This window comes from Neolamprologus multifasciatus, chromosome 3, assembly GCF_963576455.1.
Source record: "Neolamprologus multifasciatus chromosome 3, fNeoMul1.2, whole genome shotgun sequence".
Lineage (NCBI taxonomy): Eukaryota > Metazoa > Chordata > Actinopteri > Cichliformes > Cichlidae > Neolamprologus > Neolamprologus multifasciatus.
This window is the reverse complement of record NC_140441.1, coordinates 26,329,942-26,344,836: the sequence shown is the minus strand read 5'-3', so window position 1 is coordinate 26,344,836 and position 14,895 is coordinate 26,329,942. Positions and strand designations below refer to the sequence as shown.

General features: G+C 38.7%; 2 protein-coding genes, 1 long non-coding RNA gene and 1 pseudogene across 4 annotated transcripts in view; 1 reads left to right on the top strand and 3 right to left on the bottom strand.

Annotated features, from left to right (window-relative positions):
- Positions 1-14,895, bottom strand: part of LOC146522302 (Fc receptor-like protein 5) — a 76,671-nt gene that overhangs the window by 23,675 nt on the left and 38,101 nt on the right. The window lies entirely within an intron of this gene.
- Positions 1,605-3,081, bottom strand: LOC146522306 (uncharacterized). Its single transcript, XR_014873054.1, has 3 exons — positions 3,012-3,081; positions 2,385-2,435; positions 1,605-2,104 (listed from the first exon to the last, which is right to left on the bottom strand). It is a non-coding gene; the product is annotated as an uncharacterized LOC146522306 (long non-coding RNA).
- Positions 3,163-9,578, bottom strand: LOC146522305 (low affinity immunoglobulin gamma Fc region receptor II-like). Its single transcript, XM_085153713.1, has 3 exons — positions 8,830-9,578; positions 5,135-5,398; positions 3,163-3,816 (listed from the first exon to the last, which is right to left on the bottom strand). Exons 1-3 carry the CDS (start codon positions 9,149-9,151, stop codon positions 3,509-3,511), a joined length of 894 nt encoding a protein of 297 aa, XP_085009839.1. The 5' UTR covers positions 9,152-9,578; the 3' UTR covers positions 3,163-3,508.
- On the top strand, positions 10,867-11,635 carry LOC146522304 (uncharacterized; annotated as a pseudogene).

Below are 14,895 nucleotides of genomic sequence, written 5' to 3'. Positions count from 1 at the left end.
ACTTATAACCTTTATTTCATTTTTATCTCAACTGACAAAGCTGAGCTTTACTAATGTAAGTTATTGCATTACACTAATGCATGGTGATACAAATCTTTCCATTCAGGTAAAATTGTGGCTTGGTCACAAATTCAGCCACAGGAAGTGAATGAGCTAAAACAAATAGAAACAGAGTCCTCAAACAAAAATGAAGTCCTGCCCCCTCTCTCTGTTTGTCTCTCTTTCTTGACGTAGCTGCTGCATTATTGCAGAACGAGTGTTTTTTGTTTTTGTTTTTTTTAAATAAACCACACAGTGAGCCTCATCCAAAGGGGGAAATATTTCAGAAACTAACTTGAACTGATGTTAAAATGGCACAGTCTTCAAACACTGTATGAATATTGTAAGCACATTTGTGTTTCTTGTTAGGTTTCCTGATGCACATATTTTTTATAGATGTTAAACTGCAGCCTAACATAGCAAAAGAGATGTAAATGACTACACTTGATAGCTTGTCCTCATATTGGTGTTTAAGACATTTTATTATTAAAGTTTCCTGATATTCCTTATTTTATTATACACTTCGCAGGGATAAGAAGAAGAAGATATACGAGAAAAGGTAGAAATACGATGAAGAAGCCTGCTTTGCTGTTTGGTCCCAGTAAAGTGATCCTTTACATTACTGCCATCTTGTGTCCCGCAGTCGGTTACTGTCACTGAAACCTCCACTTCTTTTCATGCTCATAGGATAGCTCTCTCTCTCTCTCTCTCTCTCTCTCTTTAATGGGCGTGCCACACTGTTTAAGCTTTTTGATTCATATTTTTTAAAATCAAATATTTAAAAAAAATAATGATGAAAGAAATAGAATATGAAGTATTTAAAATGAGCTCAAATGTAAATATATGAAGCAGTAATGTTGATGTGTGTGTAGTGAAAGTATTCCTTCTGTGAAAGGACCGCTGCTATCTACCCGAACAAATGTGACTGGAGTTTGTTTTAGAACTTAGGTTTTATGCTATTTATGCCTTATTTGCTGCTCTTTTTAAACTGTATTGTATTGGGTTCAAATATTGAGGGTGAGCACAAAAAACAACAATTGGTCCAGGAGAGTCGGTCAAACAATGATTTTAATGAACACACGCGTTTGGAGATGAACACTGCACACAGACAGCATCGATCTCTGCCCAATAATACACAAGCAGTTGTTATTATAACATCAGGGTATCATTTATGACGCCCCCTCATGCGTCAAAGCAGATACAATACATGCATAAGTTTCAAAACCACAAATGTTCTGTTGACGACTTTTGACACATTTAAAAGGACATCTTCTCCGTCTCGAGGCCAGGTGCTTCCTATTAATCTTCTAACTCTCGCTTATCTCCTGGAACAAACTGTCCCTTATGCAAACACAATCTTACAGTTACAAGGTTTTGCAAACTATTATTTGAACTCTTACCTAAACATGAGTCTAACTACTGTTTGTGTGTGTGTGTGTATGTCTCGACCTCAAAATGCACTCAGCCTCACCCCGCCCGTTGACGCTTCTGACCTTTTACCAGACAGAAGCTCTCTGTGATAGGTGTAATAATCTTAACTAAGAATAATCTATGTAATCTATTGAATAAATGCTTTGATGAAATGATAATTAATGTAATGGTAATGATGGTTATGAATAGTAGCAGTAAAATATTTCCCTGATCTCCACAATTGCTTATTGCACTGTAGAGGCTGGTGAGAAACAGTATTTCGTTTCAGGCTGGGTAACACCATACGAAATGACAGTAAACTTCTTGAGTCTTGAGTCTAGTGGGATATTTTCAGAGTATTTGAGTACTTCTTTTCTTTAAGGAATGGTTTAAAAAATTCCTCCACCACTTGCTATTAACAGCTAATCATAAATTATGTGATAATGGTAGCTAATTTACTGATAATTCTTATGAATTGTTATCAATACAGAAAGGTGAAGATGTCCATGTAGAGTGAACCCAGACAGAAAATATGTGTTTAATCTGGTCAAATTGATCTTGAAAATGACTGAACATCCAGCCTGTAGAGCTGTCCACACAACAGCTCAGGATCATGCTGCTCTCTGGACCTACATCACACGGGTCACCCAGTTTCCTAAAGAGCAAAGCACAAATAAATTAAATATAAATTTACAATCTTCAGCTTAAATGAGCAGAATTGAGCAATAATGAGCTTTCAGGGAGTTAATGACCAACACTGAACATCTGTATAATATACTCTCAGTCTGAAACAGCTGTGCACTACATTAAAATTGTGGGTGTAATCAATTTCTGCCCAAACTAAAATAATAATGTTAGTATTGGTTTTAATGATAATCACTGTTATTTTATAACCACAATTTTCCACTAACTATACATTAAAGTTGATACTGTACCGTTTTCAGTATTTCCAGAGCCTCTGATTGTCTCATAGACACAACGATCACCTACAAGCCAGAGAAAATGAGTCACCACATGTCTGTGATACTAATGTGAACACAAGTATTCTTGTCAGTAACATTTATATTAAAATACAATGAGATAAGCTTTGTTGTCAGTGTAAGCACAAACATACCCTGAAATTGGAAAATTTGTTATTACTTATAAATGCTGTAAATCAACGGTCCCCAACCCCCGGGCCTCGGACCAATACCGGTCCGTGAGAGTTGAGGCTCAGGTGTGAAATGTATGGTTTTCAGGGTTTTTATCGGTTTTCAGCGTTGTTTTGTTATCGTTTTTATCGTTAACTCAGTTTTCCTTGGTCTTTTCACGTGTGTTGTGAATGAATATTTTTTTCGGTACCGGTACTAGTTTTATTTTGTTGTATTTATCCGCAACACCTTAAAGGCCGGTCCGTGAAAATATTGTCGGGCATAAACCAGTCCGTGGCGCAAAAAAGGTTGGGGACCGCCGCTGTATATGATTAAATGTTGTTAAATGTCTTAGTTTTGTTTAATTCAACAGTGTTAAAGCTGCAGCAGAGAAAGGCATCAGGATATTTTAAACTAGATGGAAAAACTAACCATGAAGAAGAGAGGAGTAGACTTGTTGATTTTCATCCTGACTCACCCTCTGATCATCGGCAGAACCTTTAACAATTTAAAATGAAAATTTGCATTTACATGGTTATGTATTACACATTTTTGCAAACGGTTTCCAGTTTAGGAACGTTGCCCATTCAAACACTTTAAAGAGTGAAAAGAGTCTCACCTTTCTTTCTGTAGAGGTTTTTGAACAGGAACAGGAGGAAAATAAATATGACTCCAGAAATGAGTCCAGTGATCATCAGAAGAAGAAATGAAGAACTGGACACAGCTACTGCAAATAAGAAAAATGAACGGTTAACTTTAATAAACTGAACTGAACTTGCTGTTTAAATTCTCAGGGATTTATATCTGCTATCACTCTCAAACCAGGGAATTTTATACATGTTAGGCATTTGTGTTAACCACAGTATTGTTGAAAAAAAAATACATGCCTGTTTTAAGATCATATTATAGTGCAGTAGACAAGGTATCTACTATAAATATATTTGGATAAACCACCTACAATAGATCATGAAAAATAAAATGTTTTGATCCTGCTCACCTTTAACTGACATCCAGCTCTGTGCTGACTGTCTTCCTGAGTACTGACACTTGTAGAAACCTTCATCAGACTTTGACACTGCAGAGATATTCAGCTCCCCTCGGGTATCATTTTGAATAATTTTGTCATTGTGATAAAACATCACATTGGAAAGTATTTTCTCTCTTGAACTGCAGCTCAGACTCACAGATGTTTCTTCAGTCACAGGATGAACAGGACTCACCAGGATAGGATCATAATCTGCAAAACAGGCAAATCACATTAGTTCTGGTCACACTATTAGGGATGGAAAGAGCCTAAACAACAACAACAACAACAAACTGAATTGCACAAAGTTAGAGTTTTAAAAACCCTCCTGTCGTGTTCACCTCCCACCCCTTACTTTAGTGTTCACGGTCACGGTTTTAACTGCTCTTAAATTAGCACAAAAGACATTTTTGAAAACCTAACTCAGTTCTTGTGGATCTTTCAGTGGATCTTTTGGTGGTCATTCGCTGGGCCATTCAGGGGGTCATTCAGTGGATCGTTCAGTGAGTGAGCGGGTGAGTGGATTCCCATTGATTTCCTATGGTGGTCACTTTTGATGGGGAACACCACAGGTTTAACAAGGTGGATTAAAACACTCAAAATTCAATGAGAGAGGTGATCATCACTTTTTATGTTCTCAGCTTTAGTCACTGATCACTTTATGGTCTCTGTGTTGTCTGTGTTTCTGTCTTTCAGTATTCCCATACCTTCCTCTCTCCTCCTTGTGTTAAATTAGTCTTCTTTCTCTATCTAGTTGTCTTCTTTCCTTTTTTTAGTTACAGTTTGATCTTGTTTATCTTGTCTAGTTTTATTTCCTGTCCTTGTTCTCAGGAATTTCTTGATTGTTTTCAGTTGTGTCTGGTTCCCTGCTTGTTTCATTTCCCCTCACTATCTCTTGTATATAGTTTTTTATTTTTATCTTTTCTTGTTTCGTCCGTGGAGGTGTGTGTTACCGAGGTATGCTTTCCGTGTGCTTCATGAGTGCTCCACATTATTTCTGATATTTGGATTGCATCATTTCTTTATTTACTTTGGATTTTGAATGTTGGAAATCCCAAGACTAATCAGCTTTTCTTTTAATGAAAAATGAAAAATCACTGTGTTATCCAAATGTTTCCTGTGTCCTGCCTGTGAGTCTGCAATATAAATTTAGTGTACCAGATTTTTTAACTTTGGGGTTTTTTGTAGGAAGGAGTCTAGGCAGAGAAGTGCAGACTTCCTTCCCCTGGCCACTCTTCTATGGGCTCACTGTTGTTGTACAGGGACTGAATACGCTGTGACAACAGGCAGGGTACCCCAAGAGATGTGATCAAATGCATTCTCTAAATCCATCAAGCAAATGTAAATTGGTTGGGTAAATTGCCCCTGACACCATAGCTCCTAGGATTACTGGAATCCACAAACCCCTCCACTGTGATAAAGTGGAGATTCACAGAGGGGATATGTCTGAACCACTGAGGAAAATATTCTTCTTCTTCTTTGCCACATACAATAACTTACACCAGGTTATTGGGGGTAATCATTTACATACCGTGTACAGTGATGTTGACTGCATTGCTGAAGTCTCCTGATTCAGATTCACACCAATACACTGCAGTATCTGACTCTGATGTGGTGATTTTGTATGTAGATCCAGTCATTCTGCTCCAGTTAGAAGAGTTCAGTTGGCCATTATCAGAAAACCACCTCACTCTCGCCTTGGCAGAGTTTCCCTCACAGGTCAGTGAGACAGAGTCAGAGGTGAAGTGTTGCACTCTGTCAGGACTCACTGTGAGAGACGCTGCTGAATGAACATCTGGAAACAACATGCAGTGAAGAGACAAAGCTCAGAGATGTTAAATATTATTTGAATTTATCTGGGTTTTTTTTTTACTATGTGCTAATAAGTTATAAGTTAACAAGATGTTCGTTTTGGTCAACCTAAAAATTGTACCCTGGATAAAAATGGCAGCATTGTTAAGTGTACAAATAAATAAATAAAAAAATCTCAAACAACACTATTCAAAACCTTGAGCCATGCCTCATTTCTTAATAGTTTGCAAGGAAAACAGGAAATGGAAACATGCAAACATAAATGAATGTATCATATATAAGACAAGGATTGTGTGTATTACCACCTTTATTTTTTAACATAACCTGAACTCTCGTAGGCAAAATGTCTTATAATTTATTTAACTAGTCCTCTTTAACTAATAGTACTTAAAGAAGTTAAAATGATGCCAAACAGACTACCAGTGTCGTAAAAGAATATCTGGATAGAAAAACACACAGCGGTCTCTGTTGGGAACCCTATCAAATTGTTTATTGTATGAAGAATAAACAAGCGTATCTCCATTATTATCTAACATGCATATATGTATATACACACACCAACACACACACAGGTACGCACGTGGACACAAATACATGTATACATATACACATGCATACATCATCCAATGAGATAAAACACCAGAATAGCTAAAACAGAATAAAAGCGGTGTCAAAGAGATCCGAAAGCCTTTGAAAATAGGTCGTCAAACTTGATTTGAAAATGACAAAAGAGGAAGAGGATTTTATAAAAGAGGGAAGACTGTTGCAGAGTCTCGGAGCAGCGATGGAGGAAGCTCTGTCACCTCTGGATTTTAACTGGGAGCGTGGAACCAGTTAAAGCATCTGACTGGAGGAACACAGAGTTCGAGTGGGTAGGTGCAGGCTAAGGAGAGCTGAAATATAAGCTGGAGCCAAGCCATGTAGAGCTTTAAAAACAAATAATAAAATCTTGAAATCAATTTGGTATTTAACTGGCAGCCAATGTAAAGCTGTGAGTATCGGAGTAATACTGTCTCTCTTTCTGGTGTCCGTCAGGAGCCTTGCGGTTGCATTTTGAACAAGTTGCAGGCAGGACAGGCTTGATTGACAGACGCGTAAATAAAGAGAGTTACAGTATTCAAGATGTGATGAAATAAAGGCATGGATAACGGTTTCCAGATCTTTAGATGACAAGATAGTTTTGAGTTTAGAAATGCTCCTGAGCTGGAAGAAACTGCCACAAACAACTGAATTTCTTTGTTTGTACAGCTTGAGGGTAGAATCAAAACTGAAAACAAGATTTTTTAACATGGGGATGTAGATTACCTGATCGTGGGCCCAAGTCATTTCTTATGAGACTAACAGAGTCTTGGTTGCCAAAAATTCTAATGTCACTTTTGTCATGGTTTAGTTTGAGAAAGTTCAAAGACATCCAGCAATTTATGTCACTAAGACAATCTGAAACTTTCTGCAATGTGCTATCAACGCCTGGTTTTAAAGAGAGATGTGTATCATCTGCATTAGAGTGATAGGAAATTTGGTGTTTCTGAAAAATAGAGCCTAATGGGAGCATGTATAGGGAGAATAACACAGGGCCCATAATAGAGCCCTGAGGTATTCCACAGGCAAGTGTAGCAGGGCAAGAGTATTTCTTTCCCTGCATCACGGAGTATGCTCTGCTCTCTAAGGAAGAGGCAAACTATTTTAGAGCACAACCTTGAATGCCAACGCATGTCTTCAAACAGTTTAATAGGATTGTGCGGTCAACAGTGTCAAATGCTGCACTCAGGTCTAAAAGAATTAAAACTGTACTTTTTCTAGAGTCACCAGCACATCATTGAACATCTTCAGTAGAGCAGACTCTGTGCTGTGGAAGGCTCAGAAACTAGACTGATATTCATCCAGAATACTATGTGTATCTAAGAATAAGGACAATTGATGGGGGGACAACTTGTCATGGTCCTGGGTCATTTTGACCCAGCATTCTCAGTTTTCTTTTGTTTTTGTATTATGTTAATTTCATTTGTTATTTTAAGGATTTATTCTGTGGTGCACATTTCATGTTAAACAAGTTTGTGACTGTTCCATTAAGACTCATCATAAAAACTAAAATAATAAATATATTATCACTACTTGTTGTGTTAGATTTTGGACTGTTTATTATTTATGGCCTGTATGTCTCATTAATTTAAGCTTAAATGCCTTACATTCTAAAAAACAGAATTTCTGGATGATTCTAAATGAAAGAAATAATCAGATGAAACATACTGTACTATTTATCACTGTCTACTTTGGGTTAAATACACCAAGGACATTTTTTGAAACTGTTTAAAATTTTTATACAGTCACATAAAGTAACATCTGTTATGTTTCCAGTCAAAAGTGACCAGGAATATTTTATTTGTGTACATCTGACCCTTGTCTGACTAGTTTCTGCATCCCAGAAACTGCTGGTAAATTTATTTCTGGATCTATACACATCACTCAAAATCAAAAGATCCATATATGCTTTGGTGTCTTTCTGGGTTACCTCCTTCCAATTCTTTTTGTAAATCTGTTTCCCCTCCAAGTTGGTCATGTTTACCACTGGGTTTGATGGACCCAGTCCAGAATAGTTCAAAGCACGATTTGATGTCATCAATACAGGACACAATACATTTTGTAGGTGCTATGGTCATCCTGATGACATTTTCAGCTGAAAACTAACTTAATTCTCAGGTGGGGTTAAGTTCCCATTCTTTTACTTGAATCTGACAGCAAACTCTTCATCACTGGATTCCTCCTGATCAGTCATTTCTAGGTCTGGATTGCACAGATTATGTTCCCTGCCGTCTTCAGCTTCTGACACTTCCTTATCTAATCCATCCTCACTGTCAATTTCCTGGCCTCATTTGTCCTCACTAATGTGGTGATCAAAGAGCTTCACATAGGGTATATCAACCTGCCATGATGTTGCCAAACAGTGACCTTTGAGTATCACCTCAAAAAAGCATTATACATCAAAACTACAAGAACAGTTCAGTGCTGTTGAAACAATGTTGCAGCTGTCTGTGAGAAATGCCAACACAGGAGTTGTTTCCATGGAAGAGAGGCTCTAGTGGACAGCAATTACCAGAGTGGCTACCAGAGAACCCAAGGTGCTTGTGTGTGTATATATATATGCACATGTATGCGTGTGTATGTCCAACTTTTAAATTGGTAAATTTGACCAGAATGCAACATGAAAGTTAAAAATTACAAGAAAGTCTGACTGAAAAATGAGGAGTGGCTCATAACTTTTGCACATTGCTGTATATTCATTTTCTCTTTTTTGCTATTACTGTAATTGATGAAGGAAAGAGTTACAAAACAAGGAACAAGTAAATTCAGTCTGGCTTGATCATAGTCAGAAATGACATAACTTCAGCTCATTGGAATAAACAGAAACTAACTGACCTGCAGACCAGACAAACTTTGGTCGACTGTGATCAGTGTGATACTCTGGGTCTCCTCTTCCAGCTCTGCACACATATCCTGCTGTGTGTGTCTGTCCATGAATGATGTAGGAGTCCTGTGCAGTCCCACTGCCATCAGGTAGCAGCTCATAACTGGAGGATTTCTCTGATCGATCAGGAACAGCTTTATACCAGTAGAAGCTCCATCCTGCAGACGGATGTTCAACCTCACAGTTCAGAGTTACTGAGGCTCCAGGACTCAGCCATGATGGAGACACAGTGAGGACAGGACGGGGTTGATCTGCTTGAAAGACATTTCCCATTATGAAAACACATTACAGTGTGAAAATGATATAGTTTATTTTATCTTAGTCCATTTAACTATCACACTTTTGTCAGTTCATAAATTATTATTTTCCTGTGATCTGCATATTGCTTCTCTCAGATGTACTGATCATAACAACAGATTTACCAGAAAACACAAGACTTCTTATTAGTGTAATGTTCAGATGCCAGACCTCACAGGAGGAGATGCACATTAGCTGACAAATTGAAAATCTCACAAATCACATCATCAATAAAACAAACTTAATTATCAGGTTTTTGCATCTCCAGACACACACACACACACACACACACACACACACACACACACACACACACACACACACACACACACACATACATACATACATTCTTTGCATTCTGATTTTCTTCCCATATAAATGAGCTCAGATTCTGCTTAGAGTAATATTTAGTGTCAGACCAAATCGGCCGGTCAGTCCGTAATAAACTGTCTCTCTTTGCAGTGTATTATCATCTTAAGATGCAAGCCTCCTGCTTGAGCTGTCTGGAGGTGATTGTGGGTGCTGAGGATGGTAGTAATAACCAAAGTAACACATGAACAATATTTTTGATGTTTTTCTTCATCATTTATGTGTTTTGTGTTAAACACTTAAAGTCATAGTGAAACAGACAGTGTGTTTCTGTGTGTTTTATTTATTTTGTATGAGATGATAAGGCAGGATGACTTTTATTCTTTTTTTGAGCGAAATCATAATTGTTTTCATAGTTACAGGGAGTTTGAAATTACAAATGGCTAGTTTATTTATTTCATTATTGTACTACGTGAGGGAGCAGCATATCAGCATTGCTCTCCGATACCCTCCGTATCCCTCCCTAAAACTCCTCTTAAAAACACAGCAACAAATATCAATACCTCACAAAATGGAACATGGGATGTGGGAACACACAGAGGCCAGCAGGTGGATGAGACAAAGGGGAGGCTAGAGGAGAGACCCGAGGTGGCCGCCGGTCTGAGTGTCAGAGGAACTGAACTTTAGTTCAGTTCTTACCTTGTGGGAGCACACGGGGAACACAGCTGACATGAAAAATCATAACGAGACAGGGGAAGCTAGACTGAACAGAATAAACGTGAAAATATGGGACCTTCACAGTAAAACAAGAAACATGATGAGGGAGTGGAAGAGAGGCAGACGAGATGGAGCGAGGGAACATGAGGGAGAGCACAGACACGGTGGGCTGGGGAAACATGAATAAACACGATGGAATAAAAGACGAAGGGCAACAAGGCACAAGAACTCACAATTAAATAAACACTGACACACAGCGGGAGACCGACTATGGAATGTAGCAATTGTCAGCCAATTCCTCTACATGGATGACATCAAGCTGTATGCCAAGAGTGATTCATTGATCTACACCAACAGGATATACAGCAACAACATTGGAATGCCATTCAGACTGGAGAAGTGTAGTTGGATGATAACAAAGAGAGGGAGGGTAGTCAGAACTGTGGGGACCGCATCAAAAGCTAGAAGTAACTGGGAATCCCACAGGCAAAACGGAACCATGAAGAGGCATCTAGGAAAGTTGCAACCACCAAGTACCTGCAGTGGGTCAGGCAAGTCCTGTGGAATCAGCAGAACGATAAGAACATAATCCGGGCTGTCATCATCTAAGCACTGCCTGTGATCAGGTAACCTGCCAGGAAAATAAGCTGGCCAAAGGCCCCTGCACGGTATGTACCACTGGCAGATAGAAGAAGTGGCTGACTTCCAGAAATCCTACCAGTGGCTGGACAAAGCCGGAATGAAAGACAGCACGGAAGCACTAACCATGGCAGTACAGGAACAAGCTCTGAGCACAAGAGCCATAGAGGCTGGGGTCTGCCACACCAGGCAAGACTGCAGGTGCAGGCTGTGTAAAAATGCCCCTGAGACAATCCAGCACATAACAGCAGGGTGTAAGATGGTAGCAGGCAGGGCATACATGGAACACCATAACCAAGTGGACGGCATAGTATACAAAAACATCTGTGCAGAGTATGGCCTGGAAGTCCCGAGGTCAAAATTGCAGACGACCACTAGGGTGGTCGAGAATGACTGAGCTAAGATCTTCCAAATACAGAGGACAAAATAGTGAACCAACCGGACACAGTAGTGATAGAGAAGCAGAGGTAGATGGCCGTAATGATAGATGTATTGACACCAAATGACAACAGGAAGAAGGAACACGAGAAGCTGGAGAAATACCAAAGGCTCAGAGAAGAGCTGGAGAAGATGTGGAGGGTGAAGGTAACAGTGGTCCCAGAGGTATTCGGACCATTCAGTGCACTGACCCCCAAGCTAGGTGATTGGCTCCAGCAGATCCCGGGAACAACATCAGAGATCTCTGTCCAGAAGAGCACAGACCTGGGAACAGCTAAGATACTGCGCAGGACCCTAAAGCTCCCAGGTCTCTGGTAGAGGACCCAAGCTTGAAGGATGGACCGCCCACAGGGGCGAGTGGGGAATTTTTTTTTTTTTTACACATTTTAGCTCTTCGAAAAAAAGTAAATAAATTGCAGTGGTTTTAAAATGCTTGTTTCACATAAGAAATATGTTCAAAATTCATACAAAATAAACCCTGTAGACCATTTACAGACATCATCAAGTCACTATTTCTCTTTCTAGGATGCCTGAACCCACAATAATCCAGCTGAACAAAGACAGCATTAAATCACTTCTTGTAGCTCTATCAGTAACCAAAACAAATAATCAAAGAGAAGCATAAATACTGCAATCTATAAATAATAAATAATGCCTACTTTTTTTTTTTTTTTTTGCAGAACTAGTGTAATCTCAATAGTCTCCTGTTACAGCTGTCTGGAGGTAGTGAAGCTTGTGGTAATAACAACCGTAACATTATTTTAGCTTCCGTTACTCAATTTTCCTTCATCTGCAGCTCTCAATATTCTCACTGAAGCTCCAAATATTATTCTTCATCTTTACGTTTTTGTTTTCATCTCTTCTGCTGATCCAGTTCAGGGTCACAAGATATTGGACCCTATGCCAGACAGTGGTGCAGTACCCTTTGGAAGGAACTTGGAGAACCCGGAGACAATCCATGCAGAAGCAGGGAGAGCATTCAAACTCCACATAAAAAGATCTCAGCCAGATGATGGATTTGAAACCAGTGCTAACCACTGAGCCACCATGCAGCTTGTATTTGTCATGGTGAATTAAACAGTGGACTTTTTTTCTGTACTGTAAGAGATGGCAGTATTTGCATAAGATGCTAGGCCAATAGAAGTTGGAGATTTGTGGTTATTTGTTGAAGGAGTTGAAAAATAATACATTTCCGATCCTGTTTATTTATATCATTATGGTCCTCAGGTGATGGAGCAGCAGGTCAGCATTGGCGTCTCTATACCAGCTGAAAGTTCATGACACAAAGTGGTGACAAACTGTCTACAATGAGGCTACTATCAGCTGCAGCTCTTTGTCTGACTAACAATGTAACATGCTTTGTAAACCATTGAATTCATCCTGTGCTGACCATGATGACATTTGTCAAATGGAGATCACACAACAAACATGACTTACTTGATACTGACAATGTGAAGGCTTCACTCCACTCTGTTGAAGAATATGAGTCATCTCTGCGTCGACTCTTACACATGTAGTCTGAATACTGGTTATATTTACATTAATATTTGTAGATCTCTAAATAACCACAGTCTAAATGTTTGTCCATTTTATGGCCCTGAATGTAAACTAATGCTGATTAGTTGGTTAAGATAACAGAAACATCATCACTTTAAACTTCATGAAGCTTTTCATGTTTCTTCTTTAGCCTTTATGTAATTAAATTTAATTTCATCCACGATTGACTCTGTTGTTAAAACTCAATTTGTTAATTTTGTTAATGACAACTTGCAGAGTCTGTGAGTATTGACACACTGACTTTACAGTGGTCCTGGTTCAAGTTCAAGTTTCAATGACAAATTTAATTAAATGTTGTTCAGTTGATTATTTGAACAGGGATCATACATTTATGCTGTCGGTCACTGAAGACTTACCTAATACAGTTATAGAGACAGTATTACTGATCTTTTTATCATGTGAGCTCTTCCTGCTACCAGTGCACTGATATTCACCACTGTCACGTGTAGATGTAATTTCTAATTTGGAGTCTTTGTTTGGCCTGTAGGAGAACATTTCTTGATCATCCTTCTTGATTTGGTAATACCAGTCAGTGTCTTCTCCTTCATTCATGTCACATTTGAAGGTAACAAACTCTCCGATGAAAAAACTGGACGATTTGGGTTGAATAGTTAGCACAGCATCTAGAATCCAACATAACCACACAGTTAACAATCTGAAACACTTCATGTACTATTGAAGGCACAACCTTCAATAGTAAGCGCCTTGAGGCGACTTTTGTTGTGATTTGGCGCTATATAAATAAAATTGAATTGAATTGAATTGAACCTTAGTTTATATTCACAAAATTATAACTAAATAAGTAAATTAATTAATTTAAAAAAAAGAAAAATGTAAAGTGCTTAAGACTGAAACAGTAGTATGTAAACAGAAGTAAGATGAAAAACAAAAAACAAAAAAAGTGAAAAGTGTTCAGTCACCTTGAGCGTGTCCAGTGCAGAGAAGCGTACAGAGCACTAAAATAAAGACAGAAACTTCAGACATTATCAAAGTAGCGACACTCAAATATGTCTCTGTAGGTTGTCAATCATCATAAAACAGGAAACAGAGTGGACATGACAACACAAGTTTGACAACATGAACCAGAAGACTAAACTAAACTTAACGCAACCAAAGGCAACCAGGTACCTACCCCTGGTTTATTATTACTAGTCTTATTGTTTGTGGATCTGTATTTCTAGTTTTAGTTGTTGTTTGTTTTGTGATTTCTACTTCTTGTGTTTTGTTCCTGTGCCCCTGATTTTTAGTTCTGTCATAGATTAGATAGATAAGATTAGATTAGATTAGATTAGATTAGATTAGATTAGATAGATAGATAGATAGATAGATAGATAGATAGATAGATAGATAGATAGATAGATAGATAGATAGATAGATAGACAGTGTTGGGGAGTAACGGAATACATGTACCGCCGTTACGTATTTAAAATACAAAATATGAGTAACTGTATTCAGTTACAGTTACCGTTTAAAAAGGTGGTATTTAGAATACAGTTACTTTGTTGAAATAAATGGATTACACGGCGGTACTTCCCTGTTTCATATTGTGGCGGGTCAGGACTGTTTGGGTTTTGTTTGACAGCTACGTTCTGTTGTTCCAGGCGGCAGCGTTACGGTTGCCATGGTTACAGGGTGATGCTCTCTCTGCGTGTTTCCTGGGTGAGAGAGGCCTTTTTGTTGTTGTTGTGCTAAGCTAATAGGCAGAATGCTACAGGTATAGCTCTAAAGAATGTAGCATCATAGGCAGTGTAGTCCGTGCTGCAGGGAGAATGGACTGCCATACACGTTATGTGTCTGTGAGCGAGGGAGGGAGAAAAAGGAAAAGTAGGAGCTGTCATCGAGCAGAAACGGGAGCTGGAAGCATGTAAATATAATAATAACCACTGCAGCCAAGAAGAGTGCCTGACGAGCCCAGTTGTAAGTAAGCTATTAAGACTCGACTGTACACCATGTTCGTGTTTTCCTCTGAAACAACAAGTTCCGTTGGAGCAGCCTTTCAACGCCTCTCTCTGTCTCTCGCTAGCAAAGTTGACCCAGTAAAGCTAGTTTTCAGCTACGAG